At 40.7% G+C, this 24,328-nt stretch overlaps 2 protein-coding genes across 4 annotated transcripts in view; one reads left to right on the forward strand and one right to left on the reverse strand.

Annotated features, from left to right (window-relative positions):
- LOC112249103 (B-cadherin-like) overlaps positions 1–24,328 on the forward strand; it is a 51,369-nt gene that overhangs the window by 15,466 nt on the left and 11,575 nt on the right. Inside the window, exons 1-2 of one of the 3 annotated variants that reach the window (XM_024418756.2) lie at positions 17,692–17,869; positions 18,288–18,399. The exons of the other annotated variants lie outside the window; for them this stretch is intronic. Of the exons in view, the coding sequence (XP_024274524.2) occupies positions 17,819–17,869; positions 18,288–18,399 (163 nt within the window). The 5' untranslated portion in view covers positions 17,692–17,818. Of the gene's footprint in view, positions 1–17,691; positions 17,870–18,287; positions 18,400–24,328 lie in introns of those variants that run through there. 3 annotated transcript variants of the gene reach the window in all.
- On the reverse strand, positions 9,153–11,920 carry LOC112249105 (cytosolic iron-sulfur assembly component 2B). The gene is made up of 5 exons (XM_042320934.1): positions 11,033–11,920; positions 10,821–10,890; positions 10,563–10,688; positions 10,393–10,438; positions 9,153–9,844 (listed from the first exon to the last, which is right to left on the reverse strand). Exons 1-5 carry the CDS (start codon positions 11,077–11,079, stop codon positions 9,738–9,740), a joined length of 396 nt encoding a protein of 131 aa, XP_042176868.1. The 5' UTR covers positions 11,080–11,920; the 3' UTR covers positions 9,153–9,737.

The following is a 24,328-nucleotide window of genomic DNA, read 5'->3' on the forward strand; positions in this document are numbered from 1 at the left end:
TGCAATGTTTGGTTGTATTGGAGAGAGTCTGTCATTTTCAACACACAGTCTGTGCCTGTATTTAGTTGTCATGCTAGCGAGGGCCGAGAATCCACTCTCACATAGACACGTGGTTGCAAAGGGCATCAGTGTCTTAACAGCCGATTTACCAAGGCAGGATACTCTGAGCGCAGCCCTATCCAGAATTCTGGCAACAGCTTCTGATTAAATTCAGTTGTGATAGAACCGCTTGTTGCAATTTCAATGAGGTTCTCTTGTTCACATATCAGTAAGTGGACTGGAGGCATGGTATGAAAGGGATAACAAATCCAGTTGTTTGTGTCGTTCGTTTCGGGAAAGTACCTGCGTAATTGAGCACCCAGCCAGGTCAGGTGTTTCGCTATATCACATTTGACATTGTCCGTGTTACGCACGCCTCTATGAAGAGGGAACGCAACACCCTGCTACAACTAAACTCTCCGTGAAGTGAAAAAGGTATGGACTGTAGGTGCAAGTAAGAATGACAACAGGCAGATTGTGGTACTATTTACAATGACTTTATACGGTAATATGGGGAAAAGGGGCTGGACGGAACCAAAGCAAAGAAAGTAAATCTCAAAGCCCCCCTCCTATCTTACCTGCCTACCCACTACTTACCTAATTTAGCACCACCTGGTGCCCTAACCAAAATACAGGGGGTGGTCCGCCCAGGTCTTACCTAGTGTGCCTAGACAGTGAATATACTACGGGTATATGTATGCCCGCGGGCCTCTTGCCTAAGCACTCCCAAGGTGCCTTCCCCTTCTCCCCTGGGAACAAATGAAACAGAATATTAAACAATTTCACAAACAAACTAAGAAACAAAAGGACATCAAATAAGCTCTATCTGAGCAACAAACTCACAAAACATACCAACTCTCTGCAATGACCTCCCAGCAGAATCGACCTCCCAGCAGAATCGACCTCCCAGCAGAATCGACCTCCCAGCAGAATCGACCTCCCAGCAGAATCGACCTCCCAGCAGAATCGACCTCCCAGCAGAATCGACCTCCCAGCAGAATCGACCTCTAGCAAAATCTCTCTCAGCAATGACCTCTTAGCAAAATCTCTCCCTCCTGAACAGAACACTGGCTTTTATATAGCTTCAGAAGGAATGGGTAATTGGAGACAGCAGTGTCTTGACGAGGGGGTGGGGTCAGCTCTCCAAATAGCCCTGGAGTCGACCAATCAGCTGCTTGAGGGATTTCAGGAAGCCATTTCCTGAAATAAACACATGCAAATACACAAACTACAACACATAATCTGGGGAATGTAACAGTCCGTAAGCTTGTTCATTTGCATACAAAAAATCATACAATGATGGAAAGACCTGTGTGTTGCCCTTGTTAATGCAGACAGAGAAGAGCTCCAACTTCTTAATCATAGCCTCAATTTTGTCAAGATTCAGATCATTCAGGCGAGGAAAAATGTCACCCAGATAGTCCAGACATGTGAGAAACTTGTCATCATGCAAGCGGTCAGACAAGTGAAAATGATGGTCATTAAAGAAAATTTAAGCTCGTCTCTCAATTTAAAAAAATGTGTCAATACTTTGCCCCTTGATAACCAGCATGCTCCTGTATGTTGTAAAGGCATTACATGGTCACTGCCCATATCATTGCATAATGCAGAAAATACAATAGAATTCAGGGGCCTTGCTTTAACAAAGTTAACCATTTTCACTGTAATGTCCAAAACACCTTTGAAGCTGTCAGGCTTCCCTTGGCAGCAAGAGCCTCTCGTGGATGCTGCAGTGTACCCAAGTGGTGTCAGGAGCAACTGCTTGCACGCGCGTTACCACTCTACCATGTCTCCCTGTCATGGTTTTTGTGCCATCAGTACAGATACCAACGGATCTTTACCACCAAAGTCCATTTGATGTCACAAAGATGTCTAGTACTTAAAACATATCCTTACCTGTTGTCCTGGTTTCCAGAAGAGGATGTCTTCCTTAATTGACCCCCCATAAACGTAACGGACATATACCAGGAGCTGGTATATGCCACATCTGTTGACTCATCCAGCTGTAATGCATATAATTCACTGGCTTGTATGTGAAGCAGTAATTGTTTCAAAACATCTGCCATGATACTGATACGTCGTGAAACAGTGATGTTTGATGAAGACATTGCCTACAGTTTTTTGGGGCCTTTCCCCCCAGCATTGACCCAGCCATATCCGTGGCAGCATAAAGAATTAAGTCCTCCACAATAGTTTGGGGCTTGCCTGTCCTAGCCACTCGGTAGCTCACCATATGACGCTTCTAGCCCATTCTTTTTAAGGGTATCTGTTGCTTTTATACATGTCCTACTACTCGAAAGTCATCTTAATTCTCGCTCAAAAAACTCCTGAGGCTCATTTTTCAAATTGGCATGTTTTGTTTCTAAATGTCTGCGCAAGAGTGATGGACGGTTTCATCGATTTGTGAGATAGGTTTTTTGCACATATAACACACTGTGGCTTAGGAAAGGCACTACTCCCAATATAAGTGAACCCCAAATCAATGTAGTTCTCAACATACAGTATTTGCGCCTCTTCGATGGTCCAACGTCCCTGTCTGTTGTTCGGTGCTTTCCCGGGTAAGGGGGCAGAAGCTCATCGGCTGCATCAGATTCACAACTGTCAGTGTCCATGCTAGCTGGGATAACAACAAATGTAGAATTACTGATGCTAGCATTGGATGTGCTCATGGAAGCAGAACAACTTGTGTCGTCGACAGGTGCAGGTGTAGTACTGCTGGTAGTAGCAGTTCGAGCAAACGGAATGAGCAGCAGCTATGTTTGGCTACATACCTACGGTTAGTGGAATTCCAGCGAGAGAGAAACGGTTAATGTGATTGGATGTTAATTATTTGACTAGGCTACCTGTATTTGACATTGTGTTATTTCGCTGAACACTAGATGGTTTAATTTGATTTTTGGCAGTGAAAAGAGGATACTCAGGTGAGAAAAAAACAATACCCAAATGTATAGCCCTGTTGGAAAATCTAAATGGACTGTGAAAATGTGAATCACATTTTTATTTGGCGTACCCACAACGGCATTGCGCGTACCCATAGGGGTATGCATAACCCCGTTTGAGAATAGCCAGTGTAGAGCTTTTATTTTGATCAGTTGGTGGTAGTGATGAGAATCTACTGTAGGTTAGTGATTAGATAGTATTAATGTACGTTAGCTGTCACAAGTGTTATCTATCTTACAATAAACTCATGTCACAGACCCAAAACATCACAAAAATCATGAAAAGCACATGTACTCTAGAGAAGAGAGGTGAAGGAAGATAAATCAGTGATTTGTCTGTAAAATGTTTGTTGAATGTTGAAGTACAACGGCCTTTAAACAGAATTCAATTAGTCTGTATTTCCGTCAGCAGACACAAATTAAATTGCATTGGTGTTGTATCTGAATATCAAGCTCTTGATTAAAGCTCTTGCAAAAGTATTCAGGCCCCTTAGATTTCTTCACATTTTGTGTTACAAAGTAGGATTCAAATGTATTTAATTGTCATTTCTTTTTGTCAACAATCTACATAAAATATTATGTAATGCCAAATTGGGAGAAAAAACAAAAAAATGCATTTAAGATAAATAAAACATTCTTAGCTAAAATATAGTCGTTGGACAAGCCTAAATGAGTTCAGAAGTACAATTTGGCTTAATAAATCACATAAGTTACATGGACTCACTCAGTAAGAAATAATAGTAGTTGACATGATTTTTGAATGACTACCCCTTCCTTTGTCCCCCCCTACATACAACATCTGTAAGGTCCCTCAGTCAAGTATTGAATTTCAAGCACAGATTCAACTGCAAAGACCAAGGAGCTTTTTGAAAACCTCATAAAGAAGGGCAGTGATTGGTAGATGGGTAACAATAACAAATCAGACATTCAATATCTCTTTAAGCATGGTCAAGTTAATAATTATGCTGTGGATTATGTATTAAACCACCCAGACTCAAAGATACAGTCGTCCTTCTGAACTGAGCTGCAGGACAGGAATGAAACTGCTCAGGGATGTCACAATGAGGCCATTGGTGATTTTGAAACAGCTAGAGTTCAATGGCTGTGATGGGAAAACTAGGGATGGATCAACAACATTGTAGTGACTCAACAATAATGACCTAAATAGTGAAAAGAAGAATACAAATAAACAGAATGAAAATATTCCAAAACATGCATCTAAAGTAATACTGCAAAAAAAACAGCAAAGGAATACACTTTTTGGCCTAAATGCAAAGCCTTTGGGGCCAGTTCAACACATCAGTGAGTAACTGCCTCATTATTTTCAAGCATGGTGGTGGCGGCGACATGGTATGGGTATGCTTGACATCAGAAAATACTGGAGTTGGTCAGGATAAAAAGAAACGGGATGGAGAGAAGCACAGGAAACAGCCTAGAGGAAAACTGCTTCAGTCTGCTTTACACCAGATACTGGGAGATGAATTCACCTGTCAGCCAGACAATAACCTACAACACAAGGCCAAATCTACACTGGAGTTGCTTACCAAGAAGGCATTGAATGTTCCTGAGTAGCCAAGGTACAGTTTTGACTTAAATCTGCGATAAAATCTATGGCAAGACTTGAAAGTTGCTGCCATGATCCCCAACATCTTGACAGAGCTTGAGAATTGTTTAACGAATAATGGGCAAGTATTGCACAACCCAGCTGTGCAAAGCTCTTAGAGACTAACCCAAGAAGACTCACAGCCGTAATCAATGCCAAATGTGTTTCTAATGTATTGACTCAGGGAGCTGAATACTTATGCAACAACTATATTTTAGTTATTTAATTTGCCTGAATCTTTAAAAGAATGTTTGAATTTTTCTTCCACATTGACATTAGAGTATTTTGTGTAGATTGTTGACAAAAAAGAAAATTCAATCAATTTTAACCCCACTTTGTAACACATTAAAATGAAAGGAAATCCAAGGGATCTGAATAGGCACTGTGTATCTATCTATTTTTAAACTGGTTTCCAATAGGCCGATGTGGCATGGGGTCATACAGTATCAGTCTATTGGAAAATCTGTATCAATGTGTGTTAAAGACCATCTGGTAATAGATCCATTTAGAATAGCACTGTACATTATAGGGATAGTACCTACAGCCTTTAGACAAGAGGAATCCTGTATCGGCACCAGATTTAAGATTAGTGAGTGGGTCAAAGTTGACATTTTTCCAGTGTATCAGCGCGTCATGGACATACCCCGACTACCTACACCCACATGCCACCATGTCAACATTGGCAAAGCATGAGTGCATGCAAGCTCAGCTCAGCTGGGTTGGGATATCCAGCCGGGTCATGTCTATATGGATATTAATACAAACGTTTAGGCCTATAAATACTGGCTAACCTGTTTATAATAAGCATGCCACTACTCCATTGCTAGTATCATAGTAATACAATCCCATTTGCCACTTATAGCCCCTGGGAAGACAAAGTGGGGCTATTTTTAGTCTATACAGCGGATGCTATCTGGCCTGGTGGGATATTTTTATGAACGACCTCAGCACAGCCTTGCACCGATTCAGATTTGTAGAATATTTTCCACAGCGAGTGTTGGGCATTTATAAAGAAGAATCTCTTCCTTTTCCTCTGGCGGCTGTGTTCCTTGCTATATTGAGATACAACATCCATTTGCGTAGCAATCAGTGTTGTCTCAGACAAGAGAAACTCCCATCCATCTTTAAGAGTCTGCATATTTCCTTTAAGGCTCTGATATTGGCTGCCTCTGTGTCAAGTGAGATTTTTCCTGACTGGAGAATCACATTCATTTAATCAACGCATTGCAGTACCTGCAATTATGCCAACTGACATGTCATTCAACACAATGCTGCTCACCTCCTTCTTCAGTTGGGAGTACAGCTGGTTCAGGGGGATGGGGAGAGAGGGCTGTTGAGCCTGAAGCTGCATCTCTTGGGCCTGGCACCAGGCAGGGGCTGGGACAACTGATCTAGTATGAATAGCTTGCTAAAAGTTTGCCTGCATTGATTAAATGTCAGCTAAAAGATAAGTGAAATGTTAGGGGAGCAAAAGTAGCCTATTTCACTATGGACTAAGCTAACAGGTTCATTTCCACCACTCGCAGACTACACCCACCTTCCTTTGTGAAAAATTGGGTAACATACCATTGCCCTTTATTTTCTCTCTCCTGTCTTCTTCTCGTTGGAAGACAGATTTTTCTTTAGAAAGCAGAGACATGATGCTCCACTGGCACTCCTCACTCGCAATTCATTGCTTGCAAGTACCGTTCGCGCCTGGTTTGGGGGCAGGACCGATTAAACTAAAGCTGATTAAACAGCATGATCATAACACAGGTACACCTTGTGCTGGGGACAATAAAAAGCATCTCTAAAATGTACAGTTTTGTCACACAACACAATGCCAGATATGTCTCAAGTTGAAGCGTGCAATTGGCATGCTGACTGCAAGAATGTCCACCAGTACTTATGGGCAGGCATAATCTACAGACAAGGAACAGAATTGCATTTTATTGATGGCAATTTGTATGCACAGATGCCGTGACAAGATCCTGAGGCCCATTGTCGTGCCATTCATCTGCCGCCATCACTTCATGTTTCAGCATGACAATGCAGGGTCCCATGTAACAAGGATCTGTATACCATTCCTGGAAGCTGAAAATGTCCCAGTTCTTCCATGTCCTGCATACTCACCAGACATCTCAACCATTGAGCATGTTTGGGATGCTCTGGATCGACGTGTCCGACAGCCTGTTCCAGTTCCCGCCAATATCCAGCAACTTCACACAGCCAATGAAGAGGAGTGGGACAACATTCCACGGGCCACAATCAACAGCCTGATCAACTCTATGTAAAGGAGATGTGTTGCGCTGCATGAGGCAAATGGTGGTCACACCAGATACTGACAGGTTTTCTGATCCACGCCCCTACTTTTAAAAAAAAAGGTATCTGTATTCCCAGTCATGTGAAATCCATAGATTAGGGCCGAATGAATTATTTTCAATTGACTAACTTCCTTATATGTAACTCAGTAAAATCTTTGAAATTGTTGCATGTTGCGTTTACATTTTGGTTCAGTGTAGTTTATACAATGGAGCATTAATTGATTCAAATTTAATTAGAGCATCCAGATAAGGGCTTTTGTGCTCAGAGTGAACTAAGAGGAAGGGGAGAATGCTGTTGAGTAATACATCAATGTAAAATGATGCTGCATGAGCTTGAAAAATAGTAATACAGTTAAATAAACACCACAGAGGGACAAACAAATTGAACACAAACAATTACAATGATATATAATGAAGTGTAATTAATTGTTTAGGCTACAAGTGTTTAATCACAAATGAAATGTGTAAAGTAGTAAGTGACAAGACATGTCGCTAGTTTTGCTAGACATTTTATACATAAAAGGATAAGTAGCATATTGTTTTAAAATATGTGCGTGCTGTTCTCCTCCCAGTAAACAACAGCTGATTCAAAGGAGGTGTGGCAGATCTCAAAACTCTTCCGCAAAGGACTCCGGTAGGATAATCTTGTGCTTCCTCTCCGAGCAGAGGCTATCAAGCAGGCGAGGACACTCCTCCATTCGCCTAACTAATTGGTCTTTTCTCATCTCTCCTGCGTATTCTCTCCCCTCATTTTGAAAAAGGCCAAACGTAATCGAGGAGAAGCGGCAAGGAGAGTCAACTTGGATGAAAATGCGCTTATATGAAATAACAAGCTCCTTTTCCACTCGCGTGTCATCAGAAAATTTACGTTTAATTGTTGGATCCCAAAATAAATGTGTAAAGTCATGACAACAAATGAAGTCAGTTGTGTAAATCAAATTGGAATTAGTAACATCATACCTTTAGCAAAATCTTAACATATTGTACATTTGGCTAATTCGTAACATCATACGAATTGTAATTCATAACATATCAAACGAAATTGATGATGGACATCCACAAATAATACATACACCATTTAGTATATGTTACATTTCATATTGTATCTTTGATATAATTACTGAATAATATGAAATGCTCTGAGACCAGGTTGGGTCACAGAGGAAGGATAGAGGAGTTGATCTCTCCACACCAGATTTTCTCTTTGAACCTGGGATTCAAACCAGCAACCCTGTTTTCTGGCTTCAGTTAGAACTGTCTAAGAGTGCCTGCCGAAACCAGGGACCTTTAGATCTTTGGACACTGTGTTAACTAACCTCCAGACGAGCTTCAATGCCATACAAGTCTCCTTCCGTGGCCTCCAACTGCTCTTAAATGCAAGTAAAACTAAATGCATGCTCTTCAACTGATCGCTGCCCGCACCTGCACTCCCGTCCAGCATCACTAGTCTGGACGGTTCTGACTCAGAGTATGTGGACAACTACAAATATCTAGATGTCTGGCCAGACTGTAATCTCTCCTTCCAGACTCACATTAAGTATCTCCAATCCAAAATGTAATCTAGAATCGGCTTCCTATTTCGCAACAAAGCATCCTTCACGCATGCTGCCAAACATACCCTCGTATGGCTTGTTCTCAACTAGCCTACCTGGTTAAATAAAGGTGAAATAAATACAAATCAGTCTAACGCTCTCCCAACTGAGCTATTTCGGCTGCATTTGTTAAACTGGCCCCGTATCAATCACTCATACTCTTCTAAGGTCTTGGATTGGCTGCCAGGACGATTCATGTTTTCTACTCATTTTTCTCCAACAGGGTCGGGATGACGCAATATTCATGTCGTCTAACTCACCCATTGATTCTTTATAGCTGATATATTATATAAGTTAAAGTATTGCTTACAAACACCATTTTAACGCATTCATTGTAACAATGCTTTCCTTTTATTTTGTCTAACCATAACTGTATGTAGGTATCATTTCTACTGCATAAAGGCATTTTACAATAAAAAAAATAGTGAATTGTCGAAATGTAAAAGATATAGCAGAGGATGGTTTCGATCCATCGACCTCTGGGTTATGGGCCCAGCACGCTTCCGCTGCGCCACTCTGCTGACTGTTTCAATGTGGAGGAAGTGTAGCCTTTAACCCTGTGGGACCAAGATCTGAGGCTCTCTGATGAGAATTTGAAAAGAACAACACTTATTTCACTGCCATAGTAAAATAAGTATAGCCAAATCTAACGACAAAATGCATATCATTAAACTTATACATTTTATATCAAGTCATTTATTTACAACCACATTTAAGTGAGAAAAACACAACTCAAATGCTATTTCACATATTTTATACTATTTTGGACAAATATAAAATAAGGCATCTGATGAAAAAAATAAAAATAATTCCCAGACATATGTTATAAACAATGGCCTTTCTTATTCAGTGTCAGGGCCACTTCCCCAGTCATTTGGTTTACATTTTATTTGAGAAACATTTTCTCTGTTCTCTTTGCAAATGCCATTAATATCAGGTATGCTTTCAATGAAATAAGATATGACCTTGTGTTTTATTGGTTTACTTGTATAATAAAGGATAACAATGCTTGTTTATTATAGTGCAAAACTGAAGATCTAGTGAAGATATAACTAGTGTGTGTTTAGTATTTCTGCCTACAACACAGACTCAAACATGATACAAGGGATTTCTGTTAGATAAAAATACAATGGCAGCATATGAGATACATTTGCCATTTACTCAACATAAACAGAACAACCAGTCCAGTTAATATGTCAGGAGAGAAACATTAAGCCTACTCCTGGACTAAGGATAACTTTCTAATGATCCATCAGGACGGTCAGCTTGTCCTTGCATTGGATATCAGACACTGGTTGACCACCTCCAGAAGCTGGGAGTTCTCGAGTGCAGCGGCCACTCTCTCTTTGTCTGCCAGCTGTTTGTTGACTGGAACAAAAGCAAAAACAAAGGGTTTAGTTCGGGGCAATTCCACAATAACTGAGTGATGCTGACACTTTGATATTTCACTTTAAAATATGTAAAACAAAACCCAATGATTGCAAAGTTAAACAACCCATACAACTCTATGCAAAAGGACTACTTTTTACAATTTTCACAAAAACACAGTTACTTCAATAACAGTGCATATGCAAAGTTCCATAACAGAATGACAGCATAAAGCACAAACTGTCATTCTGTTACCATAGTTTGCATCTGCACTGTTGCTCAAGTAAAGGTGTTTATGTACAATTTTCTGTGGAAATTGTTAAAACGTAGGCCTTGTGGATGGAGTTGTATGGTTTGGTTTGCTTAACTTTGCATTCATTGGTTTTTGTTTGACATGGTTTAAAGTGAAGATTCAGTCTCAGTATCACCGTTATTGTGGAATTGATATTAGGGCTTCTCAAAAGTCGTAGTCTACAATAGTCGTCTTGAAGGCGTGATTGTTTGTCTCAGCCTCAATGTTGAGTTACTTCAGAGGCATGTCACTTTACCTGCATCTTCTGAGGTATGCGTCCCAGGAGTGATGTGCACATCAATCTGCAGAGATATGATTAGGCATAGACGGTACATGACCCACTATATTAATGTTAAATGTTCAGACAATTAAATAATATTAAAGCTTGCTCTCACAGCTCACAAGCACTTAAATTCTTTCACCCACCTTAAACCTTTCTGGTAGGGATCGCAGCAGCTTGACTTTGATGGACAGGCCTATGAGAGTTGCCATGCTGCAGTGGGGTATAGTGGGGGTGAACTCCACACCCACAGTGTTCTCTTGATCATCTACCTGTAAAGAAAAATAAAGTTGGTTTTATTAGGCTAACACAGTATAGGCTATCTGCTTTCCTTAGTAGCTACACAGGTATGTCTGTGTCGAACTTCTACCTAGGGGAAAAGTTGTGAAAGAAGTTTAACTCACGCGCACTCGCACTTGTTCTACGACGTTCAATTCCTCGAGGGACAGTGGGTGTTCAGGATCATTAATAGATCTGATGAGATGAAGCACGGGTTAAGGTGAAATCTGACAACACAATGTTGAGTAATTAGCTTTAATAAAGAATGAAGCATCATATGCAAAGTTGATTGGTATGACATTGAAAGCTCAATGGATGTATATTTAACTAGCTACACCGAAAGAATATCAAATATTTCTCTGTCGTCGATGGGATCAGCAACATCTTCGTCCTCGTCCTCTGTGGTCTGAAGTCTCGCCTGTTCGTTGAAAAATCAAGGGATTGCGTTCTCTAAACGGGTCCCCACTGACATTTGTGATGTTGCAATTACAGAAATACGGTATACTTGTTTGCGCTATTGTTTTTTACTCTGGACCACCGGAGTGAACGATCGACTTCCGGAAACGGTAGACGTCAAAACGTACGTAGGCGCATCCCTGCGATTTAGTGTCATCTTGGATTTCCAGATGTATCCAGCAGATGGCAGTATTCTCATCTTAAATTCTGTATTGCGTGAACTATAAGGTTCATCTATAAATGGTAAAGTTAGACAGAAGCAAGAAAATAATGATCCAAGTAAAACAATGTTCATACTAAAATGTTTCATAAATAACAGCAATTCAATTAGCCCTCTTACACGTGTATTGTGAATCCCAGGAAAGTAGCTTTTTACCATAGACTCAAATGTTAAGCTCTAGGTAATATCTTTAGTAGCAGTATAAATAACATGACTCAGAATACCAACTGCAATGCACCATTTCAAAGTCAAGCCTAACCCATAATTGTACAATTAATCACCTGTGTGTGTGCGTTGGCACATGTTTGAAAATGTTTAAAGTCCAGTTTAAACTGTACTTTCACTATGTATGTTTATAGTATTAATAGCAGTCGACAAATTCAATGTTGTTATGTCCAGATTTGGAGTGATACATGGCATAAATTACAGTCTTGGGTGATTCCTTTTACTGTGCCAAATAATCTAAATATCTTAAAGACATTAGCTCTTAGAAATACTGGGCATACTATTGAAATACCCCAAACCCATTTGTTGAGTGTCACCAATGCAAACAATAACATTGAAAACCACTACTGAAAAACCTTGGTAATATATCACTAAGGACTTCCTTTAATCTGAATGCAAACTGACCTCTCTGTCCATCTTGTCAACAGTTGTTGAAAAAACTTTCTGGTTTGCTAGCTCCAGTACACAATGAGCCTCCCTTGTACCCTAAAGCCTGTCTCAGGCTGAAATACCTGTTTAGATGGAACCTGATAACACACCTTCCTTATATCATTTGCATGAACCCAGCTTGGCTGTGAGCTCATAGGAGGCAGCAGTATCTTGTTGAACTTTATTCAACCCCTGTAAATGATCATATTGTATCCTAAACCAACAAAACACGTTCACCTGAATTACAAGAACTGTGATTATGCAAGTATTTCAGTATCAAAGCCTGTAAAGTAAAAGTACAGTCTACCAACTGAAATTCTCAAGCTAGTCCTCATCCCCTTTTGTATTTAAGTTACTCATTCATCAGCACTGTCAGAGGGATTAGTTCAGTGAGACAGTTAGCTGAACCACCCACATTGTGTCAACAATAACAATTAAGGTAAAGGCAGGCAGGAGTCTTGGGTGTGGTTAGTTTGCTCTAGGCTAAGTGCTGGGCTTCTAGCCATTCCTCCAGGGACACTTATCAGCATGCTATCCTTGCCCTAGTCTTTGCTGACCCAGGCAATACTATGTACAAGTAACTTTTCACCTTATGCAAAGAAAGAGAGGAGTCAGGAGACTGCCAAAAAGGTGAGTGAGCGTCGGTGTGCCATCTCTCTACAGGTGGAAGGAAGGCCAAGACAGACAGAGAGGATAAAATCCTTTTAGCCCTAGAATGTGGGGTCAGGTAGCATGTGAGGGATTTTTTTTCATCCTACTGAACCCACCCTTTCAGTAGGTAAAGAGAGACTTTCAACACAGTTTCTGCATGACACTCCACAGTGACATCACAGCAGCTTTGAGAACTGGTTGAGAGTGCCTCAGGGCTGAAACACCTGTGAGCCTGGAGTCCTGCAATTGAGACAGCGTGGGTCCTGTCTGGGTGCACTGTTGCAAGAGTGCCATTTCATCTCAATACTCCGTGTGGAGCAGAGTAGATTCACAGACACCGTCATCATGCCTGAAGCCGTGAAGCTTAATGTAGCTCTCCTGGAGACAGGAGGTCCCATCCACACATTCCAGGAAAACAAAAACCCAGGCACAACACAATACATGTCTGGTCTATCCCCGGCCCTGGCCGTTGCTCTAGACAAATCTGAAAATGCTGTAAAGCTTGGGGCTGGTTAATCCGGGAAATAAAAGGATGGCTAGCTATTTAGAAACATGATTCCATAACCTAATGCGATTGTGGAGGTTATGCATAAACATTTTATAGAGTCTAAAAGCCTCACTCTGCGTTGATGGGCTTTTAAGGGCCAATGGTGTAGAGAGGAAGTCAATCACTAGACAATGGAGGGATATTGGCTGATCACAGCATTTAAATTGATGTCCACTGACTACTTTAAGTCAATGGGTGAGCTCATTAGGAATGTACAGTATACAATTGCCAGAGTACTGCACGTAGGCCTACACTGAAAAAGTGTCATATCTCCGTAGAGCATTTCTCTTTAATCTTGATCTAAGGTGTGTATGTGGGGGGTGGGGGGTTGAATAAGGCTATTATCATGCTATATCTTTGATGTGAATGGGCACAGGGACAGATGAGCATGTTGGCTGCTACCTTGGAGACTAAATACAGGAAGTGGTTGTAATACCGAACCAGTTGCTCTTTGAACATATAACTAACTACCCGTTCCCCCTGAGCCTCACCTTGTTAATTTTTTTTGTATTTAACTACGCAAGTCAGTTAAAAACAAATTCTTATTTACAATGACGGTTAACTGCTGTCGCCCAACAGGCTCTATCAGCCATCTTTCTAAAACCACAAAACACAACAACCCATAACAGATACTGTATAATTCATGATCAACACACTGTAGCTAGTTTGCTCTCTAGCTTTCAGGGTTGAACTGAAATGCGGATAACAAATGCTTAAAACGTTGCTGTTATATTAACCCTAAGTGCCAAACATATCCCATTAGACGGATGGATAATCATTGAAGATAGGTGTACTATAATAAACAAATACTTGAATCAGGAGACGTACAAGACTTTGTTTATTATAATGTTTTCAAAAGGATTTCCTTAACGTTTTGTGTACGTTTCAGCCTCTATCATTTCAATAGGGACAATAAGGTCGAAACCAATTACATTCTTTACACATTGACAGTGGTTAATAAATGACAGACAGCCAATGGCCTTGACAGAACCCGCCATGAGAAATCAGCTAGACTTGTTGAAACCATTACGCATCTGTGGAAAAACCCTGTTTCATTGCTTCAAAAAGATCATGTTAGATTCTTTAAACTCATAGAATAAGGGAGACAACGTTCTTATGGAAAACCTGAAACAAACTGTTTTTCGATGAATAATTCAAGCTTCTTAAAATGGTCATTCAGGATATTTTCTTCAAGGATTCTAAACAAAGTAACTGTGTGACTTTTGCTTCAGTACATCTTTAACCATTAGTCACTGGCTCTAGCAGGATAGAATTCCCCGAAGAGATTTCCTGTTAACAATATGACCACATTAACAAGTCAGGGCACAGTCAGTCTCCCAGCCATACACAGTAAAATAAACAGATGAGACCCTGAATGTCAGACTGTTATGGGATGACAGTCTAAATGCAAAATTAAGACATACAAGTTGTTATCTTGTTAAAATATAGGCTACACTTTCACTCCTGTGAGACCATCTGAAGGGAACTGAGCAACAATTTTGCTATCAAAATGGATGGCCAATCCAATTAAGGGGAACATTAAAGTCCAATGTACTGGTGATGATAGAATGAGCCTTCACTGACCCACATGCAGTACTGAGTACAACAACACAGGCTCTCACTCTGGCGAAGTCTGGGAACTCTCTCACAGTCACGTGTTATAGCACAGTTTACTTTACCACACTCACAGGAGTATTTGTCCTTTGGGGCTAATATACAAGCACACAACTAAATAATGATTAACAAGATTCCCATAGCCTCCTGTCCTCTCTGACTGAAGAGTTGGGAGTCTTTCTCCTAATTAGCACAAAGTCAAGTCCAGCTAGGGAGTGTAGTTCTGGAGAATCTATTATACATTCCAGCAAAGATAAGGAAAACTGAAATAAATACTGTCCTTCAGTGGAGGCGAAGACATTGTAATATTTACAAGGACGTCTCATATGAGACTTGAGTCTCACACAATGGATAAAAAGTACACCTATCTAGGACTGCAGTAGCAAATTACACTGTAGTGTGTTAATGTATTCATTATGAGCAAGAGGTTTAAATGATTTGTGATGTTCTGAGTCAGAAATGGGATGAAAAGCCTAAAAATATATTCCATCAAACAATACGCTACTGTATCTATCTGCTGGGTCATGAAGTGAGGCATGTGATTAAGTCAGTTGTTAGATATGGACTACTTACCATGTAATTTCTGATTGACCTCCACTGTTCATACTTACTATGACAAAACACAGACACGATTTGATTTATCATACAATACCAGCTGCTGTTCATTCAGATTGTGGATTCAGAGACGACGAGATACAACACAAAGAAGGGAACCGGGAAGAAAGAAGATAAGATCATAAAATTGCTTGACTCACAATTTCCCACTTTCATGTCAAGTGACTGTGGAACTGTAAGCATCAGATTAATTGTAAATGGAGGTTCTGAAGACTGTCAAATGGTTTGAGTGGAGACAACTGGACTATATTTCACATGGCGTCTTTACCTCTTTTTACACCACTTTATGTGAGGATAATTTCCTATTCAGAAACATCACAAACTGTCCAATATTACTTATAAAGCAAGTATAAAGCAACACATTACTTTTCAATTGAATTATGGGGCTATCGAGGCCTAGTCAGTCAGTGAGATATACAAAAACAAGCAGGGAAATAGAAACAGACAAAAACAAATGGGGCAAAGAGATATTTAGATGTCAAAATACAGTAGCTTAACATCTGAAGGGATATGATAGAGCGCGCATTTATCACATTGGCATGCGCCAATCTAAATTCTGCGTGCTACTGTCTTGCTTTGCAGTTAAATATTAAGCAATTGTAGCTAGTGTAATAGCTAATGAGAAGAATAGTACATTATTCAAGCTAGTGGTAAGTGAATTTCAAACCAAAACCATATTCTCTACATTATTGTGTTTTATAGGGTGAGCGCTAGTAATTAGGTAGATAGTTGCCCCATGTCAAATGGGCCAGGGCTAACGTTAGCTAGCTAGTTAGCTTGTGGCTCAACTACATTACAGCATGTTTCTGACCTTTTCAAAACAGATGTCAGAAATGTAATGGTAGTTTTCTGTAGGCTATTTAGCTTCATTATGCCGCATTCACGTGACCAACTCATCAGACGGCGTGCAAAAGATATTGGCTAGCTAACATTAGCTCGTTTGAAGAACATGCATTCGTGTCCAAATACAGCGCTTAACGGCCTCAAACATTCAGTTTGACTCTTTGTGATATTACTAAACATTTCCTGATAATAAAGTTGCAAATGACTTACAGTTTTGTTGTTTTAGTGAAGACTAGTCAGGAGGGCAACAGTAACATACAGTTTGGCTTTGATATGTCAACTTTCGGCGCCAAAAGTTGTTTTGAAAACAGCATTAGTTCAATTTCCGTCAGTCGTTTTGTGCCTTTGTTTCTGCCATGGCAATCATGGATTAACAGGTAGGGACTGCTAAAACTACTTTGGAGGTTATGATTATGCTAGCTAGCAATGCATACCAGTATTGTGGATCATGAGTAGAAAAGCCTTTAATGTGATGTTTGGATGTGGGTCATGAACTGATCACATTTGAAACTCATGATCCACAATATTCTCTGTACTCTAAGGTCACTGATTGAATGGATAAAGAAATATCTTGCATGTCATACCTTCCCTTCCCTTTGGAACCCTCAAGCACTTTTATTTTCTCCAACAGGCCATTCTCTCCATATTTTAATAATGTAATCGAAACGTTACTTACTACTAAAGACTAGGTATATAGGACGTCTTTGGTTCTACAAGGTGACATCATAGACTTATCATTCAACAATTGCTTCACAAGGCTGCTGGGTCTCCAAAGCAAGCATAGGATTTAATGTTGTTCTGCCACGACGTCTGAGGTGAGGATGATGGAGATGTGATAAACAAGATGCATGGAGGACATCCTGCTGCAATTTTTCATGTATTTGTAGCCAATCAGGTCCACAGAAAACCTCAGGTGGTAGAGTAAAGCCCATCTACAATACACCATTTTAGTACTGATATGTTATGCTGACTGTAAATGTTTAAGCTACTCCTTATTAATATGTTTTATCATGATTAAACTATATGTATTTATCAGTCATTTGTTAAAATGTAAAGCTTATTTTGACAAATGATAGCTTTTGACAAATATAGACTGCTCCAGTCTGTGAAATTGTCAGTGTTGCTGTGTTTTGTTTGAAACGACTTTGATCATGAAATGGAATGACTGACACCGTGTTTGATCCTGAACCCATTCTTCCTCATCAGTGCTTCTCCTCTCGATCGGAATTCTCACATTATTGTGTAATAATTTGGCACATAGGACCCTGCTGTGGGTTTCTGGATTATGACAATTTACCTGTGTTTCATAGGTGCGGGTATAAGGAGCCGTTCTTCTTCCATGCCCATACTTGGAGCGAGCGGATGGGCGAGGTCACTCCCCAGAAACTACCTGCTGAAGCTCATTTCTCACTTAACCGACAACCCAGAAAGCACACGTTTGAAGAATAGACTTTTCTCCTCTACACGTAACGGATTACTTTTTACTGTTGGTGGAACGACTATCCAAATAGTATTGAAAACAAATGGGGGCATTTTGGTTCGTGGAGTTGGGCGTATTAATATTATTTCTCCAGGTAAGAGTTGTTTTAAATTTCACTCTAAAGTAGCACGAAATGTAGGCAGCGCCATTTACCTGGGAATACGTTGGCTAGTATAGTCTGAACTCGTATCTGGTTCAGCCTACAGGTCTTATTTAAAAACGTATTTATGATACATTTTCATGATTTGTCGGGTGTTTTTGTTTTAGTCAGCGTTGCGTTAGTCTTATTTGCTTAATTACCAGGTTAACGCACCCGGATATGTTATTATTCTGAGTTTTTATACATATGCCACATTTCGCAATAGGGTGCTGTGCTATTTGTAGAATATCAACAATAGTAGTGAGTGGTCATTATGATTGTATAAATGCATTTCTATGGTAATCTGGTGAAGATTTATTTTATCACCGTGTGCCGTTTTTATAAATACAATTCATTTTTTTCCTTTTGTAAGGCTTTCAGACCAGGGTCGTCGGAGTCAAAATGTCTACCAGGTTTCAATTCAGAAATATACATTTTCAAAGTGGAAAGATATCACTTACAAAGTGGCCGGAGACTAGGAAAAGGTAAGAACTAACTGATGGTAGCTTCCTCGCTGTCAAACATTTTTGCCCGGTCATACGCTAACGCCTTGTTGAAAACAACTGGGAAATATCGAACCTCGGTGCGTTCAAAGCTAAAGGCTTAAAACGAGCTCTGACTGGGAAATATCTATTTGAAATGTCTTCCAACTCAAAATTACAATTCGGGCCTCTTTCAAGAGCTCCGACCTGAAGATCACTGGCATCATGATTTGACCTCGTATTTTTCTGAGTCCCAGTTGTTTTGAACGCTGCATAAGACCGTGTGTCATCACTTCAGAATACATTTGTTTCATTCACAGCAGACGGTGTTCTGTTTTGAATATTTCAGTACACATTGATAAATGTGTATCCATTGTTCAATTTGTCAGAAGTGGTTCAATTGGAAGTATTTTGTTTAAATATTTGTTCAGTTGCCCCAGAGAGCCTTCCTGATTCCTAATCAAACTGCACAGCTGTTTATTGTACAGACAATCCACTGAGCACACATTGTTTTCAGGATTTGCTATGACTGTGGGCCTTGTCTCTAGCTTCTCTATGAAATTACACTGATTCACAAAATTAATAGAGCAATTTGGTGAGTGAACTTGCTGACAAAAATTGATTTTCGATTTGGTGTGCCCACTATTGTCAGCTGTTTAACAGCACAACATATCAAGAAATACAAGGCTGGTTAGTTTTAACACTCGAGTGTTGCTTTGGTTCTATGTAAAGAATTGACTCATGTGTCTGGGACCGCCAGTAACTCCCTTTGATAAGCCTTTTGTTTGTTGAGGTGCGGCTGGCAAGACGACCCTGTACATTACTTGGCAAATATGGCATGGAACTTTTCTCAGTCATAGTTTGTTTACAATAGCATTGTGGTGTTTTGTCTGATCTGCATTGGGGCTAATGGAGGGATTTTTCACACATTTGCTAAGAAAGCGAAGTGTCACAATTGTGTGACCAATTCAGTATGCTAGATTTGTATTGTTATGGCATTTAATTATGCTTCAAACAAGTTGTGACTTAATTGAAGGCTGTTTTTTCCTTGTAAGGAGGTTGACCAGACTGGGTGAGCTCATCGATGAGACATGCTAAATCTCTGGTAGTTTAACTGGGCGTGTAGGCATAAGCTCTGAGAGTGAAACTGGTTAGACTTCCTGGAATAACCATTAGGCCGGCCTAGATTCCTCTGAGTGACTTCTGACATTGTTTGTCATTCGCGTCAACTAACCGCATATTACAAACGAATAATGCATATCAATGAGAAATGATGCCTCAATCAATCCCTTTTGTGTAGCAACCTATCGTTAAGCTCTTAATTGAAACATGCAACATTAGCAAGCCTATCATCTCATAGCAAAAAAGGCTATATTATTGAACATGTAACTCCTGTAACGAAGCAGCCAATGTATATTGTAATTTGCAATTCGAAGGAAAACCTTGTTCTAAACAGTGCACCTGATGCGAGCGTTTCCATATGGGGCCGAGATGATCATCTGTTAAACTTAAAGGGGAAATCTAAAGATTTAACAACTAGGATGGGTTCACTAATATGACTAGGATTGTGCCTTTTTGGATTCTCGACAAAGAAAGTTGATATGAAAACCAATAGAACAGGGGAGAAATGCTGGTTTCGATGAGGAAGTCTTAGAAACAGGGAGGCAATTATTTTACAATGGTGGGACTTTGGCAAGGCTACTTTGAAACCAGGTAAGACAGCTCATAATATGAAGATTGCTAAGATGGCGCTGAAGAGGATGGCTGACATTTTACATGCTCCTGACCAATTGTGCTATTTTGATTTTTTTTTTTTTGCGTTAACTTACTTTTAAACTTATTTTGAGCCTGATGTTGATGCTACTGTCTCTTATGACCGCAAATAAATTCTGGACATCAGAACAAGTATTACTCACCATGAACTGGAAGAAGCTTTATCCTTTGACGAGTCTGAGAAGACTGTTCTCTACTGGGCACAGGTAGGTAGCCTAGTGGTTAGTGTTGGGCCAGTAACCGAAAGGTTGCTAGATCGAATCCCCGAGCTGACAAGGTAAACATCTGGCAGTTAACCCATGGTTCCTAGGCCGTCATTGTAAATAACAATTTGTTCTTAACAGGCTTACCTAGTTAAATATATTTTAAAAATCCCCGTCATTTGCGTGAAGAAGATGCAGATCGGGCTGCGTTCTGAGAATCCGTAGGTGAGTGAGTAAACTGCCATCTGTTCTACTGGCTAACATGCAATTATTGGACAATTAAATTGATGACCTATGATTATCCTACCATCGGGACATTAAGAACGGCAATATCTTTTTCAACGGGTTGTGGCTGAACGACGACAGAGCTGGCAGGATTTTCCATGCTCCGGCAGAACAGAGATGCTACGTCTGGTAAGACGAGGGTTGAGGGTGTCTTTTTGTCACTAAAAGCTGGTGCACTGTGTCAAATATTAAAAAAGGCTTGAGGTATTGCTCGCCTGAGGTAGAGTACCTTATGATAAGTTGTAGACCACACTATCAACCAAGAGTTCTCATCTATATTATTCGTAGCTGTCTACTTACCACCACAGACCGATGCTGTCACTAAGACTGCTCTCAACCAACTCTATAAGGCCATAAGCAAACAAGAAAATGCTCCGCCAGAAGCGGTGCTCCTAGTGACTGGGGACTTTAATGCAGGCAAACTTAAATCAGTTTTACCACATTTTACCAGCATTTCACATTTGCAATCAGAGGTGAAGAAATCCTAGACCACCTTTATTCCACACACAGAGATGGATACAAAGCTCTCCCCCACCTTCCATCTGGAAAATCGGACTATAGTTCTATCCTCCAGCTTACAAGCAAAAACTAAAGCAGGAAGTTTCAGTGACTTGCTCAATACGGAAGTGGTCAGATGATGCGGATGCTACGCTACAGGGCTGTTTTGCTAGCACAGACTGGAATGTGTTTTGGGATTTATCCAATGGCATTGAGTCTACTACCTCAGTCATCGGCTTCATCAATAAGTGCATTGACATCGTACCCACAGTGACCGTACGTACATATCCCAACCAGAAACCATGGATTACAGGCAACATCCGCATCAAGCTAAAGGCTAGAGCTGCGGACACTAATCCGGATGCTTATAAGAAATCCCGCTATCCCCTCAGACTAGAGGTCGACCAATTCTGATTTTTCAATACCGATTATTGGAGGACCAAAAAAAGCAGATACCGATTAATCGTCCGTTTTTATTCATTCATTTTTTTATTTGTATTAATGACAATTACATACTGAATGAACACTTATTTTAACTTAATACATCAATAAAATAAATATAGCCTCAAAGAAATGTGTTCAATTTGGTTTAAATAATGAAAAAACAGTGTTGGAAAAGAAAGTAAAAGTGCAATATGTGCCATGTAAAAAAAGTTCCTTGCTCAGAACATGAACATATGAAAGCTGGTGGTTCCTTTTCAATATTCCCAGGTAAGACGTTTTAGGTTGTAGGAATTGCAGGACTATTTCTCTCTCTACCATTATTATTTCATATACCTTTGACTATTTGATGTTCTTATAGGCATTTTAGTATTGCCAGTAACAGTAAGCGTCCATCCCTCTCCTCGCTCCTCCCTGGGCTCGAACCAGGAACACAACGACAACAGCCACCCTCGAAGCAGCGTTACCCATCGCTCCACAAAAGCCACGGACCTTGCAGAGCAAGGGGAACAACCACTCCAAGTCTCAGAGCGAGTGACATTTGAAACGCTATTATCCCGCACCCCGCTAACTAGCTAGCCATTTCACATCGGTTACACCAATCTAATCTCTGGAGTTGATAGGCTTGAAGTCATGAACAGCTGCTGGCAAATGCACAAGTGCTGTTTGAATGAATGCTTACGAGCCTGCTGGTGCCTACAATTGCTCAGTCAGACTGGTCTATCAAATCATAGACTTCATTATAACATGATAACACACAGATATACGAGCCTTCGGACATTTAATATGGTCAAATCCAGAAACTATCATCTCGAAAACAAGACGTTTATTCTTTCAGTGAAATACGGAACCGTTCCGTATTTTATCTAACAGGTGGCATCCATAAGTCTAAATATTCCTGTTACATTGCACAGCCTTAATTACGTAAAATTCTGGCAAATTAGGTGGCCCAAACTGTTGCAAATACACTGACTCTGCGTGCAATGAACGCAAGAGAAGTGACACAATTTCACCTGGTTAATATTGCCTGCTTACCTGGATTTCTTTTAGCTAAATATGCAGGTTTAAAAATGTATACTTCTGTGTATTGATTTTAAGAAAGGCATTGATGTTTATGATTAGGTACACATTGGAGCAACGATACGCACCGCATCGATTATATGCAACACAGGACACGCTAGATAATCTATCATCAACCATTTGTAGTTAACTAGTGATTATGATTGTTTTTTGTAAGATAAGTTTAATGCTAGCTAGCAGCTTACCTTGGGTTACTGCATTTGCATAACAGGCAATCTCCTCGTGGAGTGCAATGAGAGGCAGATGGTTAGAGTGTTGGACTAGTTAACTGTAAGGTAGCAAGGTTGGATCCCCGAGCTGACATGAAGAGAATCTGTTGTTCTGCCCCTGAACGAGGCAGTTAACCCACCGTTCCTAGGCCGTCATTGAAAATAAGACTTGCCTAGTTAAATAAAGGTGTAAATATATTTTTTTGCCCAAATCAGGTGTCCGAAAATACAGATTTCCGATTAAAATGAGAACTTGAAATCGGCCCTAATTAATCGGTCTACCTCAGACGAACCATCAAACAAGCAAAGTGTCAATACAGGATTAAGATTGAATCCTACTACACCGGCTCTGACGCTCGTCATATGTGGCAGGGCTTAAACTTTTACGGACTACAAAGGGAAACTCAGACGTGAGCTGCCCAGTGACTCGAGCCTACCAGACGAACTAAATGCCTTATGTGCTGGCTTTGAGGCAAGCAACACTGAAGCATGCATGAGAGCACCAGCTGTTCTGGATCACTGTATTTGACGCTTTCGGTAGCCGAAGTGAGCAAGACCTTTGCAGGTCAACGTTCACAAAGCTGCGGGGCCAGACGGATTACCAGGACGTGTACTCAAAGCATGCGCGGACCAACTGTCAAGTGTCTTCACTGACATTTTCAACCTCTCCCAGACAGTCTGTAATACCTACATGTTTCAAGCAGACCACCGTAGTCCCTGTGCCCAAGGAAGCAAAGGTAATCTGCCTAAATGATTATCGCCCTGTAGCACTCAAATCGGTAGCCATGAAGTGCTTTGAAAGGCTGGTCATGGCTTACGTCAACAGCATCTTCCCGGTTACCCTAGACCCACTCCAATTCGCATACCGCTCCAACAGATGATGCAATCGCACTCCACAGTGCCCTTTCCCATCTGGACAAAAGGAACACCTATGTGAGAATGCTGTTCATTGACTACAGCTCAGCGTTCAACACCATAGTGCCCAGGAAGCTCATCACTAAGCTAAGGACCCTGGGATTAAACTCCTCCCTCTGCAACTGGATCCTGGACTTCCTGATGGGCCTCCCCCAGGTGATAAGAGTAGGCAACATGTCTGCCATGCTGATCCTCAACACTGGGGCCCCTCAGGGGTGTGTACTTAGTCCCCTCCTGTACTCCCTGTTCACTCATGGCTGCACCACCAGGCACGACTCCAACACCATTAAGTTTGTCGATGACACAACAGTGGTAGGTCTGATCACCGACAACGATGAGACAGCCTATAGGGAGGAGGTCAGAGAACTGGCAGTGTGGTGCCAGGACAACCACCTCTCCCTTAATGTGAGCGAGACAAAGGAGCTGATCGTGGACTACAGGGAAAGGCGGGCCGAACAGGCCCCCATAAACATCAACAGGGCTGTAGTGGAAAGGGTTGAGCGCTTCAAGTTCCTTGGTGTCCACATC

Source organism: Oncorhynchus tshawytscha, linkage group LG04 (assembly GCF_018296145.1).
Source record: "Oncorhynchus tshawytscha isolate Ot180627B linkage group LG04, Otsh_v2.0, whole genome shotgun sequence".
Lineage (NCBI taxonomy): Eukaryota > Metazoa > Chordata > Actinopteri > Salmoniformes > Salmonidae > Oncorhynchus > Oncorhynchus tshawytscha.

Excerpts from the sequence above, each read along its gene's own strand:
- LOC112249105 (XM_042320934.1), bottom strand. The coding sequence starts at position 11,079 with ATGTTGCTGATCCCATCGACGACAGAGAAATATTTGATATTCTTTCG. Across the intron at positions 10,891-11,032 it reads AAATATTTGATATTCTTTCG|ATCTATTAATGATCCTGAAC; the intron begins GTGTAGCTAGTT and ends TCATCTCATCAG. Across the intron at positions 10,689-10,820 it reads TAGAACAAGTGCGAGTGCGC|GTAGATGATCAAGAGAACAC; the intron begins GTGAGTTAAACT and ends TTTTCTTTACAG.